Source organism: Acinonyx jubatus, chromosome B3 (assembly GCF_027475565.1).
Source record: "Acinonyx jubatus isolate Ajub_Pintada_27869175 chromosome B3, VMU_Ajub_asm_v1.0, whole genome shotgun sequence".
Taxonomy (NCBI): Eukaryota; Metazoa; Chordata; class Mammalia; order Carnivora; family Felidae; genus Acinonyx; species Acinonyx jubatus.
The window spans coordinates 19,397,449-19,415,508 of record NC_069386.1 but is presented as its reverse complement, the minus strand read 5'-3'; the positions used below and the strand labels follow the sequence as shown (position 1 = coordinate 19,415,508).

Sequence of the window (18,060 nt, the reverse complement as noted above, 5' to 3'; positions counted from 1 at the left end):
AGGTACACATTAGAAATACCAGTTCTCAGCTTTAGTAAGTGGTGACCATAAATCAGACAGAATCTCATAGAACCTAATGAGCATATCTCTTCATTTGAAGTGAATTTATCTTTGCAGACTTGGGAACATGAATGATGACATAAGGCATGAATTCGTTTTACAGAATCAGAAGTCTAGAACCTAAAAAACGTTTCAGCCTGGAATCGATCATGTATTGGCAGCTGTAGTTTATAACAGTTGATAAAAATGAAAGGGGCGAGAGAGAAGTTAGTTTCAGGGAACTGACAAATGCAGGGGCTGGCAGGCATGAGGTAGGGGTCAGGGCCGCCTGTGTGGGGTGCTGCATCCCCGCGCGCCTGCGCCTTCCTGAGCACCCAGGGCACAGCTCCTGTTCCCACATGTCCCACAGGCACAGGCCTGGCCAGCAGGGTGATACTGTGTATACTGACCTTTTTGTTTCTGTTTTCCTCACAGGAACTACCAATAAGGAAGTCCAATATATATATATATATATATTAGTTATTTATTTTTTATTTTTTTAACGTTTATTTATTATTGAGAGCCAGAGAGAGACAGAACATGAGCAGGGGAGGGGCAGAGAGAGAGGGAGACACAGAATCCAAAGCAGGCTCCAGGCTCTGAGCTGTCAGCACAGAGCCTGATGCGGGGCTCGAACTCGCAGACCGTGAGATCATGACCTGAGCTGAAGTCGGATGCTCAACCGACTGAGCCACCCAGGCGCCCCTATATTTTTAAATTAGAATTAAAGATCAAATGGGATTTTTTCTTGAACCAACTTTGCAACTAGCAAGTGAGATGCATTCATTTTCTTTTCTTTGAGAAATAATATGAAAAGGGCTACCTGAACAACAGCTTGCCACGTGCCAGGCCCCATTTAGCCTCATGACAACTGTGAGGGTGAGATACTGTTATTCCCACTGCATGGAAAGGGAAATAGAGGCAAAGAGAAATTAAGGCACTTGCGCAGAGCCTCTTTTCTGTTCCTTACTGAACAGTTCTTACAGAACTGAACAGTTCAGTAAAGAACTGTTCTTTACTGTTCTTTTCTGTTCTTTACTGTTCTTTTCTGTTCTTTACTTTTTTTTTTAAGTTTATTTCTTTATTTTGAGGGAGAGGGGAAGAGAAAGAGAATCCCAAGCAGGCTGTGCACTATCAGCACAGAGCCCAATGCGGGACTTGATCCCATGACCTGTGAGATCATGACCTGAGCCAAAATCAAGAGCTGGACACTTAACCGACTGAACCACCCAGACGCCCCCCAGAAACTGTTTTCAATTAAACAGAGGGGCTGCAATTCAGATCTGGGCAGCCTGGCCCCAAGACCCAAGATAGCAAAGGGGAGTCCCACCGGAGCGCCCCCTGCAGTCCATGCAAGGGGATGGCTGGGGTCCCTTTGCGACCTCCTGGCTCCACCTCCCATCCTCCCTCTGCCTGGCCCCACCTTTCCGCGAAAGCCTGGTAGAAAACGTTTGCTCCACCAGCGGGACACCAGCCTCTCAGAATGCAGGCACCGGTTTCTATCTCAGGATGCATTTGGGCAGGTCTCATAGTTGCTATCCGAGCACCAGCTGGGCACAAGCTTCCCTTGGGCCTCCCTCTGGACTCTCCCCCGGAGGCAGGTCCTGCGCCCTATGGAAGCCCTGCTGGATGCCCTGGGTCTAGAACAGTGCCTGCGTCAAACAGCTGTTCACATACTTGCTAAGAGAAGGAAGGAGTGAACGGGCAGTCACCCAGCAGTCAGTGTGGGCGTCACTAAGCAGTAAATACTCAGCAAGGTTACTGCAGAAGAGCCGGCAACCGTGGGTGGGTGGGTGGGTGGGTGTTCATCTGCCCCAGTTCACAAGACACTGTCGCATGCACTGTCTTCGTGAATCATGGGCGGAGGGGGCAGACTGATGTTTTCTCCTGCTTTCCTTCAAACAAGTACTTCTTGCCTATGAATTAGTGCTTCTGAAGTTTTACTTTGAATACAGAAGTTCTGTCGAAATTTTTTATTGCCAAATATTCCATAAACCATAACGTTAGCATGAAAGGGAGAGAAAAGCTGATCCAGCCCCTCCCTTGTGAGGGGAGAAGCCGGGGCCAGTGAGGGGACAGAGACGGGCAGCCGCCTGGGTCCCCGGACTCCTCAGTGCAGCAGCTTTGTAGGAAAAGTCCCAAATGCCACAGTGAAAGGGCTAACTGAAAATTATCGCACAGAGCCCTGTTTTTCGTTTCCAAACCACGATGTGCTCTGCAACCGGGAAAGGGTGTCCCTCGAGTTGTGTTTTGGTGAAATCATGACAGCTGCCTCATCAGTAGCTTCTTCATTTTTAATTACCAGCTTGGGGTTGAGTCACAGAAGCCAAATGATAGAGCGTGTTTCTCTTTACGTCTGTTGTTAATTGGCATTATTGAGTTTGGGCACTAATGCGGTTGGACTCAAGTTTTCCATGTCTTCACTCATGGAAGCTTGTCTCGGTAGGGCAAGCCCCCCAGAGGTCAGCTGATTTAGGGGGCTGGTACGGGGCTGCCTGGTCAGCAGACCTGGATGGCCACACTCCCAGGATGGACATCTGGTAAAAGAAAGCTGGGGTGATGGGGTCAGGTGGACTTGGCCTGTCGCCAAGAACGTTGCTGCCTCCTCTCTGGTATCCTTTTACCCTGTGAGGGAAACCACATAATAGAGGGACACAGGAGGGGGATAAACTGCCTGGAGCCAAGAGTAGTTAGTAATTACAGCTGGGCAGCATTGCTGTGCTCTGGTTTCTGTTCTCTGCTCCTTGGGGCTGACTACACCTTCTCCCTTGTAGGGCTCCCTGTCATGGGAGCTGACACCCAGCACCCCAAGTGACATGGGAGAGGAGTGAGTTTTAGGAGAGGTGGGGAGAGAATGTGGAAGAGATATAGTTTTACTGTGGTAACATATTCATTTATTATTATTTGTTTTAATTTAATTTTATTTTTTAAATTTTTTTTAACGTTTATTTATTTTTGAGACAGAGAGAGACAGAGCATGAATGGGGGAGGGTCAGAGAGAGAGGGAGACACAGAATCCGAAACAGGCTCCAGGCTCTGAGCTGTCAGCACAGAGCCCGACACGGGGCTCGAACTCACACACCACAAGATCATGACCCAAGCCGAAGTCTGATGCTCAACCGACTGAGCCACCCAGGCACCCCTATTTGTTTTAATTTTAAAGTTAATTTATTTCGAGAGAGAGGGAGAGCGTGAGCAGGGGAGGGGCAGAGAGAGAGGGGAACAGAGGATCCGAAGCAGGCTATGTGCTGACAGCCGAGAGCCCGATACGGGGCTTGAACTCATGAATGGTGAGATCATGACCTGAGCTGAAGTTGGACGCTTAACTGATAGAGCCACCCAGGCGTCCCGCTGTGGTAATATATTCATAATAAAATTTACCATCTTAACCATTTTTAGGTGTAGAGTTTGGGGTTGTTAAATACATTCTCATAGTCACACAACCTTCACCACCACCTGTCTCCAGAACTTTTTCGTCCTCCCAAACTGAAACTCTATACCCATTCAACACTTAACTTCCTCATTCCTCCTCCCTCAGCCCCTGGCAACCCCCAGCAGTCCCCATTCTACTTTCTGTCTTTATGAATTTGACGATCCTAGGTACCTCATGGAAGTGGAATCATAACAATATTTGTTCCTTTGTGACTGGCTCGTTTCACTCCACATAATGTCCTCAGGGTTCATCCATATTGTAACATGTGTCAAAATGTCCTTGCTTTTTAAGACTCAATGATGCTCCATTGTGTGCATAGACCACATTCATCCATCGATGGACACTTGGGTTGCTTCCTCCTTTTGACTATTGTGAACAGTGCTGATGTGAACGTGGATGTACAAATATCTATTCAAGTCCTTGCTTTTGCTTCTTTGGGGTATAGGAGCTATTTATTTTTAAAGGGAAAAATTTGAAGATTAATTTCTCTAAAATCCTTTTTAATTTCCCTCAGGATAACTGCTCTCTAGTGAGAGTGTTTTAGATATTAAAGTTTGAATTTTAAGCCTATTTTTCATAAGGACAAAAATCCTTTTTTCTTTTTTTCCCCAAATCGTGCAGCCTTTTGACCTTCCTCAGTGAAGTAGCCCCAAATGGCAGCCCATTGCCAGCCTCTCTGGAGACCCCCAGATGGACCCCACCTATTTTCCTGGGGTGCTTACTGTAGCTTTGCTCTTGGGTCTGTGGTGTAACCAGCCCGCCAGGTGTGCTGTGCACGGCCATTGGTGCTGAAGGTCACGGACATGGCTTTACTCCATTCACAAGCTGAGATGCTTTTTGCTCAGAGCACATCTGGGCATGCCCAGAGCTTCCCTGGTGAATTTTCCAGGTGAGACTTTCTAAGGATAAGGCCACTTACTTAGGTCTTGCATACTCAGAGACAAGTGAACAGTGTACCTCCTCGAGTGAGGGAAATCTAAACCAAATTGTCTAGATCCCCTTGTTTCAGGGGCCGTGGAATCCCTGTGGTCCATAGGCTGCACCAGTGGTGGTAACATTTTAAAATTAGTTGCTAATGTTAAAAACTTGGGAGATCTCTTATAGAATTGAAGTGTCAACTTCTCTGGAAGAGTTCAGGAGATCTGGCAGAACTGGGTTCCCTGAGTCTCCACCTACCTGCCTCCTCCCCATCATAGGGTCCATGCCTGGGCCTGGAGGGCAGCGAGGGCACTTCTCCCAACTAGATCCAAACAGGGACAAGTGGCATGAACCTATCTGCAGTATCAGGCTACCACGCGGGAGGTGGGGGGCAGCCTTGGGGGCTGGGGTGAGGATCAGGGCCCGGATCCATAGATGGACGGGGCCAGGCCTCAAGCAGCCTCCCGACCCCAGTGGTCATCTACCCTTGAAATAAACCTCATTGGCTTCCTGTCTCTTTTACAAAGTAGTTGTGGGCCTGATGAGTTTCGGGGGAGGGAGGAAGACCTGGTTCCAAGGACCAACTCACCAAAGAGACGGTTGTTGAAGTGATTCAGGTTTTGACCTCAATTCTAGACTAGAAGGTCTTTAGGCTTTATTTGGGAAAGGGGGGCAGTGAGAACTCTAGTTACCTTGTTGTATTGCAATTAAAATATTCTTTATAGGAACACCTGGGTGGCTCTGTCAGTTAGGCGACCGACTTTGGCTCAGGTCATGATCTCTAGGTTAATGAATTCAAGCCCCGTATCGGGTTTTGTGCTGACAGCACGGAGCCTGGAGCCTGCTTCAGATTCTGTGTCTCCCTCTCTCTCTGCCCTTCCCCCACTTTCTTTCTGCCCCTCCCCCACCTCTCAAAAATAATATTCTTTTTAAAAAATATGATAACAGTCATGAGGTCTCAGAAATAGCTGGGACTGTAGTATACAACTTTTTCTGAACCGTTTGAAAGTACATCACTGAGCTGACCTTATCACCCCTCATCCTTTACTGTGTCTTTCATAACAAACAGCACCATATTCTACAGAACTGTGGCACCCTGGAAACCAGAGGATTACAGATGGTCATTGCCACCATCTGGCCATCATACCTCCGACACTGTTGCCAACTTCCCAACAGTAGCCTTCACAGGAAAGGATCCTGTTCTGAGTCAGGTGTTACATACAGCTATGGGGGTCTTTCAACTAAACTATAAGGGGATGGACGCCAGAAAAGAAAAACTTAGTGGCCAAGAGAAATATCATTTTAATGCAACGTTTTAAAATTTGAAATTTGCACAGTGAGCAAAATATCAGAAAGTTAAATAAAGGCAAGTTCAGCATTGCTGATTTTTCCTTTGCCTCTGGCTTCAATATGGCTTTGCACAGCGCTGTTCCTTACTCTCTTGGAGTCTAGAATAGTTCCTCACTGTTCTCTTGACTTTCGTGACCTTGGCACTTGCCAGTGTCAAGCCAATTACTCTGTGGAAGGTTCCCCTTCATTGGGGGTTTGTCTGCTGTTTGTTTGCTCACGATGATTTGGGTTCTGCACTTCGGGCGGTGACACGGTGTTCTCGCTGCGTCTGACCCCATGGCCCACGTTTCAATTTGCCTCATTGCTGGTGGCCCACTTGTTGATCACTCTGTTAACAGGCTCTGTCTGCCTGTCAAGTTTCTCTTTTCCCCTTTATAATTAGTAAATATTTTGTGGAGAGGTGCTTTGAAACTATGTAAAAATAGCCGATTCCTATACAACTTAGGATTTGTTCTTAAGTATATCTGTATGGACTAATGGTTTCCTGGTTCATTCTTGGACTGGAACCTCCAAGAGGGATTATTTATTTCGATTTTCAACTGGTCTCGGTTTGGCCTTGTAGGTGCCTTTCAAGTCTGGCTCCTGTGTGCTGGTGATATGTCTCTAGAGTTCTTTGCATCATTTCTTACTCTCTTCCCAAATGTGGTATTACAGATTCCTCTTGCACTTTCCCTGCCCTGACCCTGGAATCAGCCATTTCTCCAAAAGCCCTGGTTCCTTTTAGTAGAAAATGGTACTTAGAAGCCAAGACCCGGGCTCTGAGTGGGTTTGCCACTGTTTGAGTGTTGCTTCTCACAGGCCTGTCCAGTGAGGGGAGACACGTGTGCACACGCTGGTGTGTCTGCCTATCTCTTTGTCTGTCTATCTATCTATCTATCTATCTATCTGTCTATCTATCTGGAAAACTAAAATCGCATGGCTGTCCAATTCCAATCCCAGCACCACAGAGTTCTTTCTAGTTTTCTTGTCTAACAGTGAGAAATCTCTCCCACTACCCCAGGGTGTTAACTGTATTTGATCATTCTCCCTGTGGGTAACCAAGGTGCCATGTGTTCTATCTACGTCTCACGGTGTGGACAAGCTCCTCACCCACTTGGGCTCTGACACCCAGGCTGGGATGCTCTCTCCCAGGGCAGACACTCTTGCAACCTGCTCAGGGCCACCCCAGGTCTCCCCTTGTACCCTTGGTGCCCTTCCCCCACACACCAGAAGCCGTGCTGTGCCCCACATGGCTTTAGGACCTGCATTTTTTCAGGAGGAGGAGACTTACTTTTGTATTTTTCAATCAAAATGAAACAAAAATAAATACAAAAGTAGCATTGGGTTTAGAAATCTGATAAAGTGGCTAATTCTAGATGGCTGCAAAGAAATCTTTAACCAGTAAATGGTTTAAAAAGAAGACCTTCAAAGTAAAGATTGTAGAGTTTTTCAGATGGCTCTTTGTGAGTGTTAAAGGTATATGTTGAGGCCAGATATATAATATAATATATATAAGCAATATATAATATATAAACATCCTCATAGGAGGCCAGACCATTCGGTTTGGCAACTTCAGGGAAGAGAAAATGAAGGCTGCTAAGTAAAAATTAATGATTTTTCAGGAATTTGTAGGAAGTTGAGCAGCTTAATTGCATGCTTTGGGTGGATATGTGTTGAAGAAAGTAATTTTAGGAGACTAGGAAATTGTGCAATAATCTTAACTTGGGTCAGAATTGTAATTATTGCAGTAATAGAATGTTGCTATGTGTATATGTGACCGAAATGGGAAGCAGGTTTTTTTCTTCTTTTTTTAATGCTTTAAAAAATAACAACAAAATGTCCATTCTCCCTCTTTGGACTTCCTTAATTATAAATACCAGGTAACTCAGTTCTGGCTAAATATAGGTTCAGTGGCCATCTATATTTATAACTTTCTTCAGGTAGGAGTCACCAGAGCAAGACAGAATTAATTTGGTGTGTAGGTTTTTTTATAGGCTCTAATTAGTTATGTTTTTCTTAAGCAGACCAACTGGGATCAATACTATTATATAACTGAACTCTGATGCCCGTGACTTTTAAACATAGACTCTTCCCCAGAAGCCAGAGGCCCTCAGAAGAGGCCAGCCCTGAAGACCAGCAGGTCCGGAAGCCGGCATGCTGCAGCTGCAAGCAGACAGGGCTCGAAACATCTGTTTCCAGCCAAGGGCAGGCTTTGGGAGTGATAAAGTGAAGAGTTTTTTGCAAAGTCAGATGTCTCATCTACAGCCCATTCATTTCTGAGACCTTGGATCGTGACATTTCGTGGCTGCTTATCAGCTGTTCCCGTGAGGCAGATTTAACTGTGTGAGCCTGGGGAGGTGGGAGTGGCATTTTTGTGCACTGACCAAAGCGTGCATTTAGCCAACCCCCCCAGCCCCCCAACCCAGCATGCTGACTTGAGAGCTCAGGGAACCACACCTGCATCTGAGGTCACGTTCATTGGAGGGCTGAGTGGGCGGCTGGACCTTTGGAACGATCCGATGTCATCTCGGGTGGATTTGGCATGCTCCTCAGTGACTTTGCTGCAAATCAAACGTAATATATTAGATGGGGCTCTTCTCCACCATTCCTTGGGATCTGCAGAAAACAACAAATCATCTTCTTTTTCTTCAGGAAGGCAGGGTGCACCCCAGCCGCCAGCACCCGCAGATCCCTCGGGCCTCACACCTGCCCTGTATGAGCAGGGAGGTGATTTGAAGCTGGAAATACTCAAATTTACAGGAAAAAAAAAAAACCGAAAAACCAAAACGAGACAAGAGAGGCTCTTCCTGTCAACATCCCCAGCCCAGGCCTCTCCCCCAACACACTTGGCTTCTGCCCCTTCCTTGTTTGGCTTTGCAAGCTGTTTATACTCATCCCACCTGTAGTCCCCAAGAGTCTTCCTCTCCAAGGCCAGTTAGCTTGCCATGAATGAAGGGTGCCAGGCCACTTGGATGGAAGTGCAGAGTCCTGCATGGCCTCTCGCTCAGCCTGCACCTGTGGGAGTGGAGCTCAGAGGAGCTGCATGGGGCCTAGCCCAGGCCACACAGCGGGTAGATGGTTGCCTGACTCCACAGCCTCAGCACCGTCATGAGAGGGGAGGCTTAGAGAGAACCTGAAAGGCAAGACAGCAGTCACTGGGCTGAGAGGCACGGGGTCTTGGTTGGCCCCGGGGCCACGCTGGACAACTATATGTAAGGCAGAGAGGGGAAGACGTGTGTGTCCCTCCAGTATCACTTGAAATCTGTTCATTTCACCAAATATGTTTTGAGCTTCTGCCATGCACCAGACACTGCCAGGGCCTGAGGATTTACAGATGACAGTTCCTGCCTTTGAGAGCTTACCGTGGAAGGATGGAGGGAAGGTGGGTTATGATAGCCACATGTGGGCAGACCTGATCCTGGAAGGTCCAGGAGGGCTTCCTGGAGGCAGTGATAGCTCAGGTGATGGTTAAAAATGGAGTGGGAGGTAGTCTTATTGGTGTGAAGGGGCTGACACACAACAGCAGCACCCAAGGACAGAGGTGATGCCACCAGGGCCAGGCCTTTGGCCAGAGAGGTGGCCTGGCCTAGTGGTGGAGATTCTTATGTGCCCCATGAGGGGCCAAGGCTTTGTTGTGGAAGGGAAGGCAGGGCTGGGGTAGGAATGGCAGTACAATGGTGCAGAAGAGGGTCAGAGGCCAGCCAGGGCCCTGCTTTGGTCCTAGTAGAGCAGTGGGGCCACCTACACTGATGTGGGGGTGATGGGGTTCAGCCAGGCTTGAGAAACTTTCAGCAGGTCACTTCCAGAGGGTTTGGTGACACTGGACACCTGTGGAAGGTGTGGCACCATTTACCAAGACAAGGACTCCTAGAGAGGAGGAACAGATCTGGAAGGAGGTGAGGGTGGCAAGAAGATGCTGACCTCAAGATGGCGGCTCTAGCTGTGGCTCTGGTTGTGGTGGGGAGTCATCTGGGACGTGCACATTGGGCGCTGCTCCCCTCTATGCTCAGCCTGGAATAAGGAAACCAAGATGGTGAGGCTGTGACCCTGCCCCCGCAAGACTCAGCCTGTACAGCACAGATGTGCTCGGGACCCAGGTGCGTGGGAGAGGCTTCCCAGAAGAGCTGGTGTGGAGCTAGCCTGGAAGGCCCAGCGAGGGAGGGGCAGCCTCCTGGAAAGGGACTCGACACAGTCCCTGGATACAGCTCAGCGTCTCCTGGGAAGAGGCTTTGGCATACCCGTGTGTGGCAGCAGCTGGGACCCCAGGAGCCGGAACCTTCATCTGGGGGTGGGCCTGGCTCACAGCCAGCATTCATGCTATCAGGTGATTCTGACCAAGGTAGTGGCCTTGGTGGCCCTCAGACCCAGAAGTTCTGAATTAGAGCAATTAATAGCGGCCTCAGGAGGTCCTATTGGATATCAGGGCTGTGGGAAAACCAAAGACTTTCCTGGTTGCATTTCAGAGCCATTTATTTGTGAATCTTGCATAAACACCTCAGGCAACTGTATACATACATATACAAACATATCTGAATATGCACATACATGTATATACACACACCCACACATCTCTGTGTACATACATACACACTCATACATGCACACACATATACACACATATCTGAATGCATACATATATATACCCACAAACATCCATATACATGTACGCATATATTGCACACTGCACATCCATATACATGTGAACATGCATGTATACACACATGTTTGAATGCGTACATATATACATGCGTGCATATATATGCATAAGCACACATATCCGTGTGTACACATGGGCACATACACTCACATGTGGACGTAATGGAATAGATACGTGCATGGAATATATGTCTCTCAGGATTTCTGCTTGAAATGGAGAGTGGACGCCTGTTGAGCCACTTGGCCCTGTGTGAACACACCTGCTATCGAGGATGAGAACCAAGATGACTGGGAACCCCCTCATGGCAACCAATGCTGTGAATGTGGCAAGAGGCAGAAGCCATGATGGTTATGAATGGGAACTCCGAGGTCACATCCTCACTGTGCTACTCACTCAAGATATGGTCTTGAAGTAGTTACTTCACCACTCCGTGCCTCAGTTTCCCCAACTTCAGGGTGAGGATAGCATAAGGACGTCATGACAGTCAAACAAGTGAAGGCATCTAAAACTGCTCTCCTACTGCCTGACACATGGCATGTGCTCAGCAAGTGCCAGCTGCTCTTGACGTGAGCCAGGAGCACCCAGTAAATGTTGGGGACCCTCAGTGGCTGGGAGATGGGAAGGACGGAGAATTGCCATTCCCTGCGAACTCTGTGTGCTTTTGTACTATGTATATTTTGTACCATGTGCAGACATTATCTAGACTTTTTATTTATTTATTTACCTATTTATTTTAATGTTTAGTTATTTGGGGGGTGGACAGAGAGACAGGGGACAGAGGATCTGAAGCAGGCTCTGCACTGTCAGCACAGAGCCAGACCCGGGGCTCAAACTCACAAACCGTGAGATCATGACCTGAGCCGAAGTCAGACGCTTAACCAACTGAGCCACCCAGGCGCCCCATCTAGATTTGTTAAAATAGAGTACCCCATTAAAGAGAAACCATGCTTCAACTGTCTTCACTGTGGATTCTTTGATCTCATTTCTCCCAATGCTCTGGCCGAGAACGTTTAGCAGGGTTTTTAATGATGTTTTAATGATGTTACCAATTTTATCAACTAATGTGTATAATTACACATCAGTGTTGAGTAAAGAGACCTGTTACATATTCAGAAGATTGTTCACATTCTTGGAGGGGGTTACTAACAGACTGGCCCTAATTAATGCATTGTGAAAATACCATGGACAGGAAAGAGAAAAGGCACTGAAATTTTATGTTGTGACTTAAAAAAAAACAAACAAAACACTCTGCACACCAGAGATCAGATTCATTGATGGAGAGCAAATTGAGGTTCTGGAAGGGCTCAGAGCTGAGCAGGACAGGCAGACAGCCTAGGATGCTGGGGGAAGAATTTCTCTTTCATTGTCAAGGAGGAGAAGGAAGAGGAGACTGCTAGCACCCTCAAACAGCGATATTCTGTGGAAGCCACTCACCCCATGTTTATAAAGGCAGGCTGCTTCGATACTGGCTTGAGAAGCGGTACACAGAGCACGTGAGTGGTGACTCCCAGAGGACAGTGAGGCCTGGTGTAAACACTGTCCCAGGCCGTGGCTGAGGGACAGCAGCACAGGATGGCCCAGACTGCCAAGTTGGGAGGAGTAGCTACTTAATATCAGTGCAAAAGTCATATCAAAATAATGATATTTCCTCACTTAGGAAAGTGAATTCAAGATCACCTTGAATTCAAGTCTTTATGCCGCCCCAGTTTTTCTATTTATCCTTATGGTTCCAGCTCTTGTCAATTTGACCCTGAAGATGTACCAAAAGTGTTGCAATAATCCTAAACCCTAATTTGTGTGTCTCTGTGTCATTTAGTGTCAGATGTTGTCACCTATTCATCTGTGGCCAGGTGGGGTGGGAGGGATTGTTGGTTCAGGAATTGGGAAACCCTGAGAGTAACAACTGGGGATAACTCCCTGGGTGGTTTCCCATTTATAAAATGGGACCATTCCCAAGGTTCTTTCCCTTCTCTGTAGGTCAGGACCATGTGACAGGGACACATGGGACATGTCCCTTACGTTTAACCAGGCCAGTGGCCATGTCCCCAATGATGCTGCTAGAGAATGGAGGCTTCCCAGCCATTCTGTCCTCTTAGCTCATGTAGGTACCTGGAGATCTTAAAAAGCAGCTCCCTAAGCTGGGAGGGGCATTAACTGGGGTGGCAGGCAAGGTGAGAACCAGAGGAATATTTAGATGGGGTGGGGGAGGAGAAGGAAGTAGGAAATAGCTCCTAAATCATAAATGCTGCATCAGCCAAGCAAGATGACTTTCGCTTGGCTGTGTTCCATGAGCAGTCAGGTGCACCCATCTACTGCCCCCTCCTTGATCCTTTCTGACCTTTTGGCCATGATGAAAACCTCATATTCCTGACCCATGCCTGATACCAGGGGAGGGCCATGGCAGAGGGCAGGATAGTGTGAGTCAGACAGATGTGAGTGACCTCCTGGGGCATCCGACAAAGAGGGCTCCTGGAGAAAGGGCAGCTCAATGGCCACATGAGACGCCACAGGTCTCATGGGACAGCAGCTGCACCTATGTTTCTAAGCAGAGCCCCTCAGCATGTGGACTGGTGGTCCCCAACTTTTGGAGAAGCCATGTTCATCATCAGAGACTTTGCTGGACTCCCAAAGTATGCTCAGCAGCAAATGCCATAAATCACAGGTTGGCAAACATTTTCTGTAAAGGCCACATGTGAAATGTTTTGGGCTCCTGAGCCAGAGGGTCTCAGTAGCACACAATTCTGTCATTGTAATATGAAAGTGGCCATGGGCAGTAGGTCAATGAGTGGGTGTGGCTGTGCTCCAATAAAGCTTTATTGATAAAAACACAAGGTGTATATAGCATTGAAAGCAGGTTCATGAACAGGTATTTGCATACACATGCTCATAGCAACATTATTCACAATAGCCAAGGGGAGGAAGCGAAAATCCGTGTGTCCATGAATGGATGGATGGAAAACAGAATGTGGTATACAAATACAAGGGAATATTATTCAGCCTTTAAAAGGAAGAAAGTGTTGACAAATGTCACAACATGGATGAACCTTGAGAACACCATGTTTAGGGAAATAAGCCAGTCACAAAAGGGCAAATGATTCTACTCATATGAGATATCTAAAGCCATCAAACTCACAGAGACAGGAAGTAGCATGGAGTTTGCCAGGGTTTGGCGGGGAGGCAGGAATGGGAGTTCATGAAATGGGTGCAGTTTGGGGAGAGAGAAAAGTTCTGGAGACAGAGGGTGTCGTTGGCTGCACAACGTTGTGAATGTATTCAGTGCCGCTGAACTGCACACTGATAAATGGTAAATGTTATACTATGGTATAACCTGGCAAATGTTATACTATGTATATTTTACCACATAAAAAAAAGTAAGCTAAACAGGAGATAGACCAGATTTGGCCTATGGACCATAGTTTTCTGATGCCTACTCTGAATTAATGGGTATTTATTTATTTATTTATTTTTAAATGCTTATTTTTTACAGAGAGAAAGAGAGAGAGAGAGGGAGGGAGAGAATGAGTGGGGGAGGAGCAGAGAGAAAGAGAGAGAGAAAGGGAGGCAGAGAATCCCAAACAGGTTCTGCACTGTCAGTGCAGAGCCTGATGTGGGGCTCAAACCCATGAACCGTGTGATCATGACCTGAGCTGAAATCAAGAGTCAGATGCTTAACTGACTGAGCCACCCAGGTGCCCCATCCTCTCCTTGTCTTACCCTTACAGTAATTCCAGTACTTTCTGTCCTGTGCCACCCTTTCTGTCCTGTGCTGCCTTGAATCACACTATCTGGCCTCAAATCTTTGGCCATGAGGAAGGAATGTGGCTGCTGCCCACCCACTCATGCCAACTCTCCATAAGGACCCAGAAGGTGGAAAGAGGTGTTCAGAATTTCAGGGACCCTTGCAGCTGCTGTCAGATTTATGAACAGCCAGTGATCTGACCCCCTCACTGGTTTTTCTGAAACACATTCCAGCTTATTCTGCAGCTAACCTTGCAGGGGCAGGAGGACAGCCTTGGCTGGTGTCCCCTTCTCCTCTACATTGGGAGTGGTCCTTCCCGAAACCCCCCCAGTCCCTATGCTGGGCTGGACATACACTTCCAGACAGATGTGGCACTGGTCACCACTGCCACTGGGGCCGGTTTGCCAGGTCAGCCCTGGGGAACATCTGTTCCTCCCATGGATTGCTCGAGGAGAGCAGCCCTCATTAGCTCAGACCCTGGACACCATTGCTAAGGATGATCATGGTGGCTCAAAGGCAGGGAGCTGGGTGGCGGTGGGGTTGGCTACCTCTGGCCTGGCTTGGCTGCCCTGAGGCCAGGTGCTGCCCTGAATGACCTCCAGGGCTGCCCTGACACGGGTTTGCTTAAGGTCAGCAGCTCTGCGAGTAATCCACCCCTTTGCCAGCAAATTTGATTCACCTCTTAGTTTCTCCATGTCCCTGGATGGGAATTGACTTGAATGCCCAGAGTTAAAAGGCCAGGAGTTGTGAAACATCTCCCAGGGATGGTGGCAGCTTAGAAGCAAACATGCTGATTAAATACTGCTGTAAGTTAAGACTCCATTATTGCTTCTGGCTCTAAATCACAGCTCTGGCATGCGTTAGGAGGAGGCTTGACATATCTAGCAATTAACTCTGTTGAAGAAGTGAGCAAGGTGACTCATCTGTAGGAGAAATAAAAGTGCTTTTGTGCAAAATGGGGCCGAAATAATGAGGTTTATGATGGCAGAAGGGGTGTCTCGTGGTAGAACATGAACTGAGAATCCTAATTGCAGAAAACCATTTATTGAGCACTTACTACCTGCTGGGCACTCTGCTAGATCTTCCTATATTCATGTAATTTAAGTCTTAGAGCAACCCTGCAAGGCAGTAGTTACTATTTTCACAAGGAAACTAAGACTCAGAGAGGGCCTGAAGCCCAGGTCACCTGCAGGAAGGGATCGAGTTGGAATGTGGGCCCAGATTGGGCCAAATCTAAAGCATCCTGGTCCTAGCGAGGGGAATGGAGGAGCCGTGGGGAGGAGCCAGAAAGAGAATCCCAACCAGTGTTTGTTGAACACCCATGATACCTATTTAATCCTCATGACTATAATGGTATTCAGTGTTCCATAGTTGTAAGCTGTCGCTTACAACTCAGAGCACTCAGGAGCAAGTTTGAGTGAAAAAGGAGGATTTATATATTTTTTATTTTTTATTTAATTTTTAAAAAATGTTCATTTTTGAGAGAGAGAGAGCTCACACGCAAGCAGGCAAGGGGCAGAGAACGAGGGACAGAGGATCTGAAGCGGTCTCTGCACGGACAGCAGTGATCCTGATGCAGGTCTGACACTCACAAACCATGAGATCATGACCCAAGCCAAGGTCAGATGCTCAACTGAGCCATCCAGGTGCCCTGAAAAAGGAGGATTTTTAAATGGGAATCTCCTGACACTTAAGAACAGGAGACAGCCAGGCAGCTGGGATTGCTGGAAACGAGGGCTGGAGGGCTCTCATCTTGTGGAAATGGCCACTCTGAGCATCCACATCCCCCCAGGTCTCTGCCTGGGCCGGTCAAGCCTCATGGGGTTAGGTCACAGCAGACAAAATGGCTTCAGCGAGGCAGGTGTAGCCAAAGGTTGTTGGGCGTTGCTCAGACTTTAGTTGTACTGAACTCCAGTGGCTAAGTAGTTTTGTCCCCGTTTTACACATAAGGAATCGAGATTCACAGGGGGCGAATGTCCTTGCCCAAGATCACATGGCTAGTGGTGGTGAAGGGAGAGGGAAGGTTTTGAACCAGGTTCATATCGTAATCACCACACATGTGCCATCCTAGAGGACAAATTGTCTTAAATTCTCCCTTTGATCAGAAGCTGGAAAAGAAAACTAGGATGGTTTAGGCTGAGAAGGGCAACTTGAAAGTCTGTATAATGTTCAGTCCAGCCTCTTTTAAGAAGCTCTGCTTTCAAGGATGGTGACCAACAAGCTAGTTTCAACAACCAGTGAAAGTCAGAACAAAAAACAGGTCTTCTGAGAACAATGTCCTGATACTCAAGGGTCACTGAGGCATGAGAGCCTGCCTGTCCCGAAGGCCACATCCATTGCTTCTCTTGGTTCTGTCCAGCCCTCAAGCTGAAATCTGTCTCGACAAACCACCCCTGGCAGAAAATTGGGACACCCTGGGGGTTTGGATGTTCTCATCTGACCTTTTCACAATCCCCTAGCAGATGGACGTGCGTGTTTTCTTTGGCTCCCTTGTTTTGCTTGGGAGTGAATGTTCATTCTTAGATCTTTCAGTTTACCCGTGGGGTGGAGGAAATGGAGTTTGTTTATAAATGAATATTTTGGTATAAGCCTGACTTGACACTAACTTAGCTACTTCAGGGATGCTTGGCCCTAAATGAACATGGATTCTGGTCTACCAAACTTGGCCAAGATAGTACACATTTTAAATGATAGACACTTAATACAAGATTTGCTTCACTGGAAACACGACCCTGTGTTGTTTATCCCAAAAGGATTGTCTAAATCCACCGTCATGTTTGTAAATACCAACTATATGCCAGAGAGATGAGTGGGAAGGCATAACGGAGGGTATGTTTCCTTTGGGAGCAGAATGAGTCTCTAAGAGAAAGGGAAGATTTTTGTGGGATAGAGGATTTTTGAAGCTGTTTTTAAGACTGTATTAACTGATAGTGTCCTGCTTCTTGTTTTGCAGATTGGAAACCTGGAAAATTACTACCATTTTTATCATAGCAAAACCTTTAAAAGATCGACTTTGAGCAGCAGAGGCCCTCATACCTTCCTCAGGATGGACCCCCAGGTACAGATCTCTACTCTCTGGACAGGACCCTTTCCTAAGGCCTAGAGCGTTGTTTGCTTTTCGTTTGGGTCTGTGCTTCTAAAAAGAGCTGAGCCTTGATTTTAATATGGTTCTACATAGTCGTTAGTTTTCTTTGTCCACTTTGAATAAAACAAGACAGATGTGTAGCAACAAATCAGACCATCTGAATGCTCAGAATATTTGGTCCCTTGTCAGACTGGAGAATTTAAATTGGCTTCAGTTTGAAGCAACAATCAAATGAGTATAGATCTGTTGATATTTTACATCTTTAGAAATCAACAGAATGCACCGTAATTAGAGGAGATAAATATCTGAAAATCACCCATAACAGCAAAAAGACCAGGGAATTCAAAACAGTGTTTTAATGATTAAATTAGAGATTGGGCCGAAAGATGTTTTTGCGGTTGTCATAACACATGTCTTAATGGTTACCATGAATTTTAAAACTTGGGCAGTAAATATAACTTTTTTCCCCTTAAAAGTTCATGTGATCTTTGAGAGTAAGACAAATATAATTTGCAAAGAGGCTGACAGTTTAAGTTTTCATGTAATTCATGTTTATTGGGTGGTTAATGATACTTCCTTTCTGCATAGATTTGAGACTAATGTTTCACAAATGCCAGTCAAAACAGATCCTGGTAAGCTTACAAATTGAAGATGGTCAAGTTAGCTTTTGATGACTCCATTCATTCAGCAGGTGATTCTGGAATCCCAGCAATGTGTCAGGCTCTGTCCATAGTGGTGTCATTGGAGTGGGTGGTCAGGCTGATAGAAAATGAGGCAGTAAGTAGAAAAATATGTGATCTATCACAGGGTGATGAGTGCTATGAGGGAAAATGAAATTCATGTGAGAAGCGGTAGCAGCC

The 18,060-nt window shown here is 46.8% G+C and overlaps 1 protein-coding gene across 2 annotated transcripts in view; it reads left to right on the top strand.

Moving 5' to 3' along the window:
- PCSK6 (proprotein convertase subtilisin/kexin type 6) overlaps positions 1 to 18,060 on the top strand; it is a 191,200-nt gene that overhangs the window by 32,662 nt on the left and 140,478 nt on the right. For both annotated transcript variants that reach the window (XM_053223635.1, XM_053223634.1), the window contains exon 2: positions 17,069 to 17,173. In XM_053223635.1, the coding sequence (XP_053079610.1) occupies positions 17,069 to 17,173 (105 nt within the window). The remainder of the gene's footprint in view (positions 1 to 17,068; positions 17,174 to 18,060) is intronic.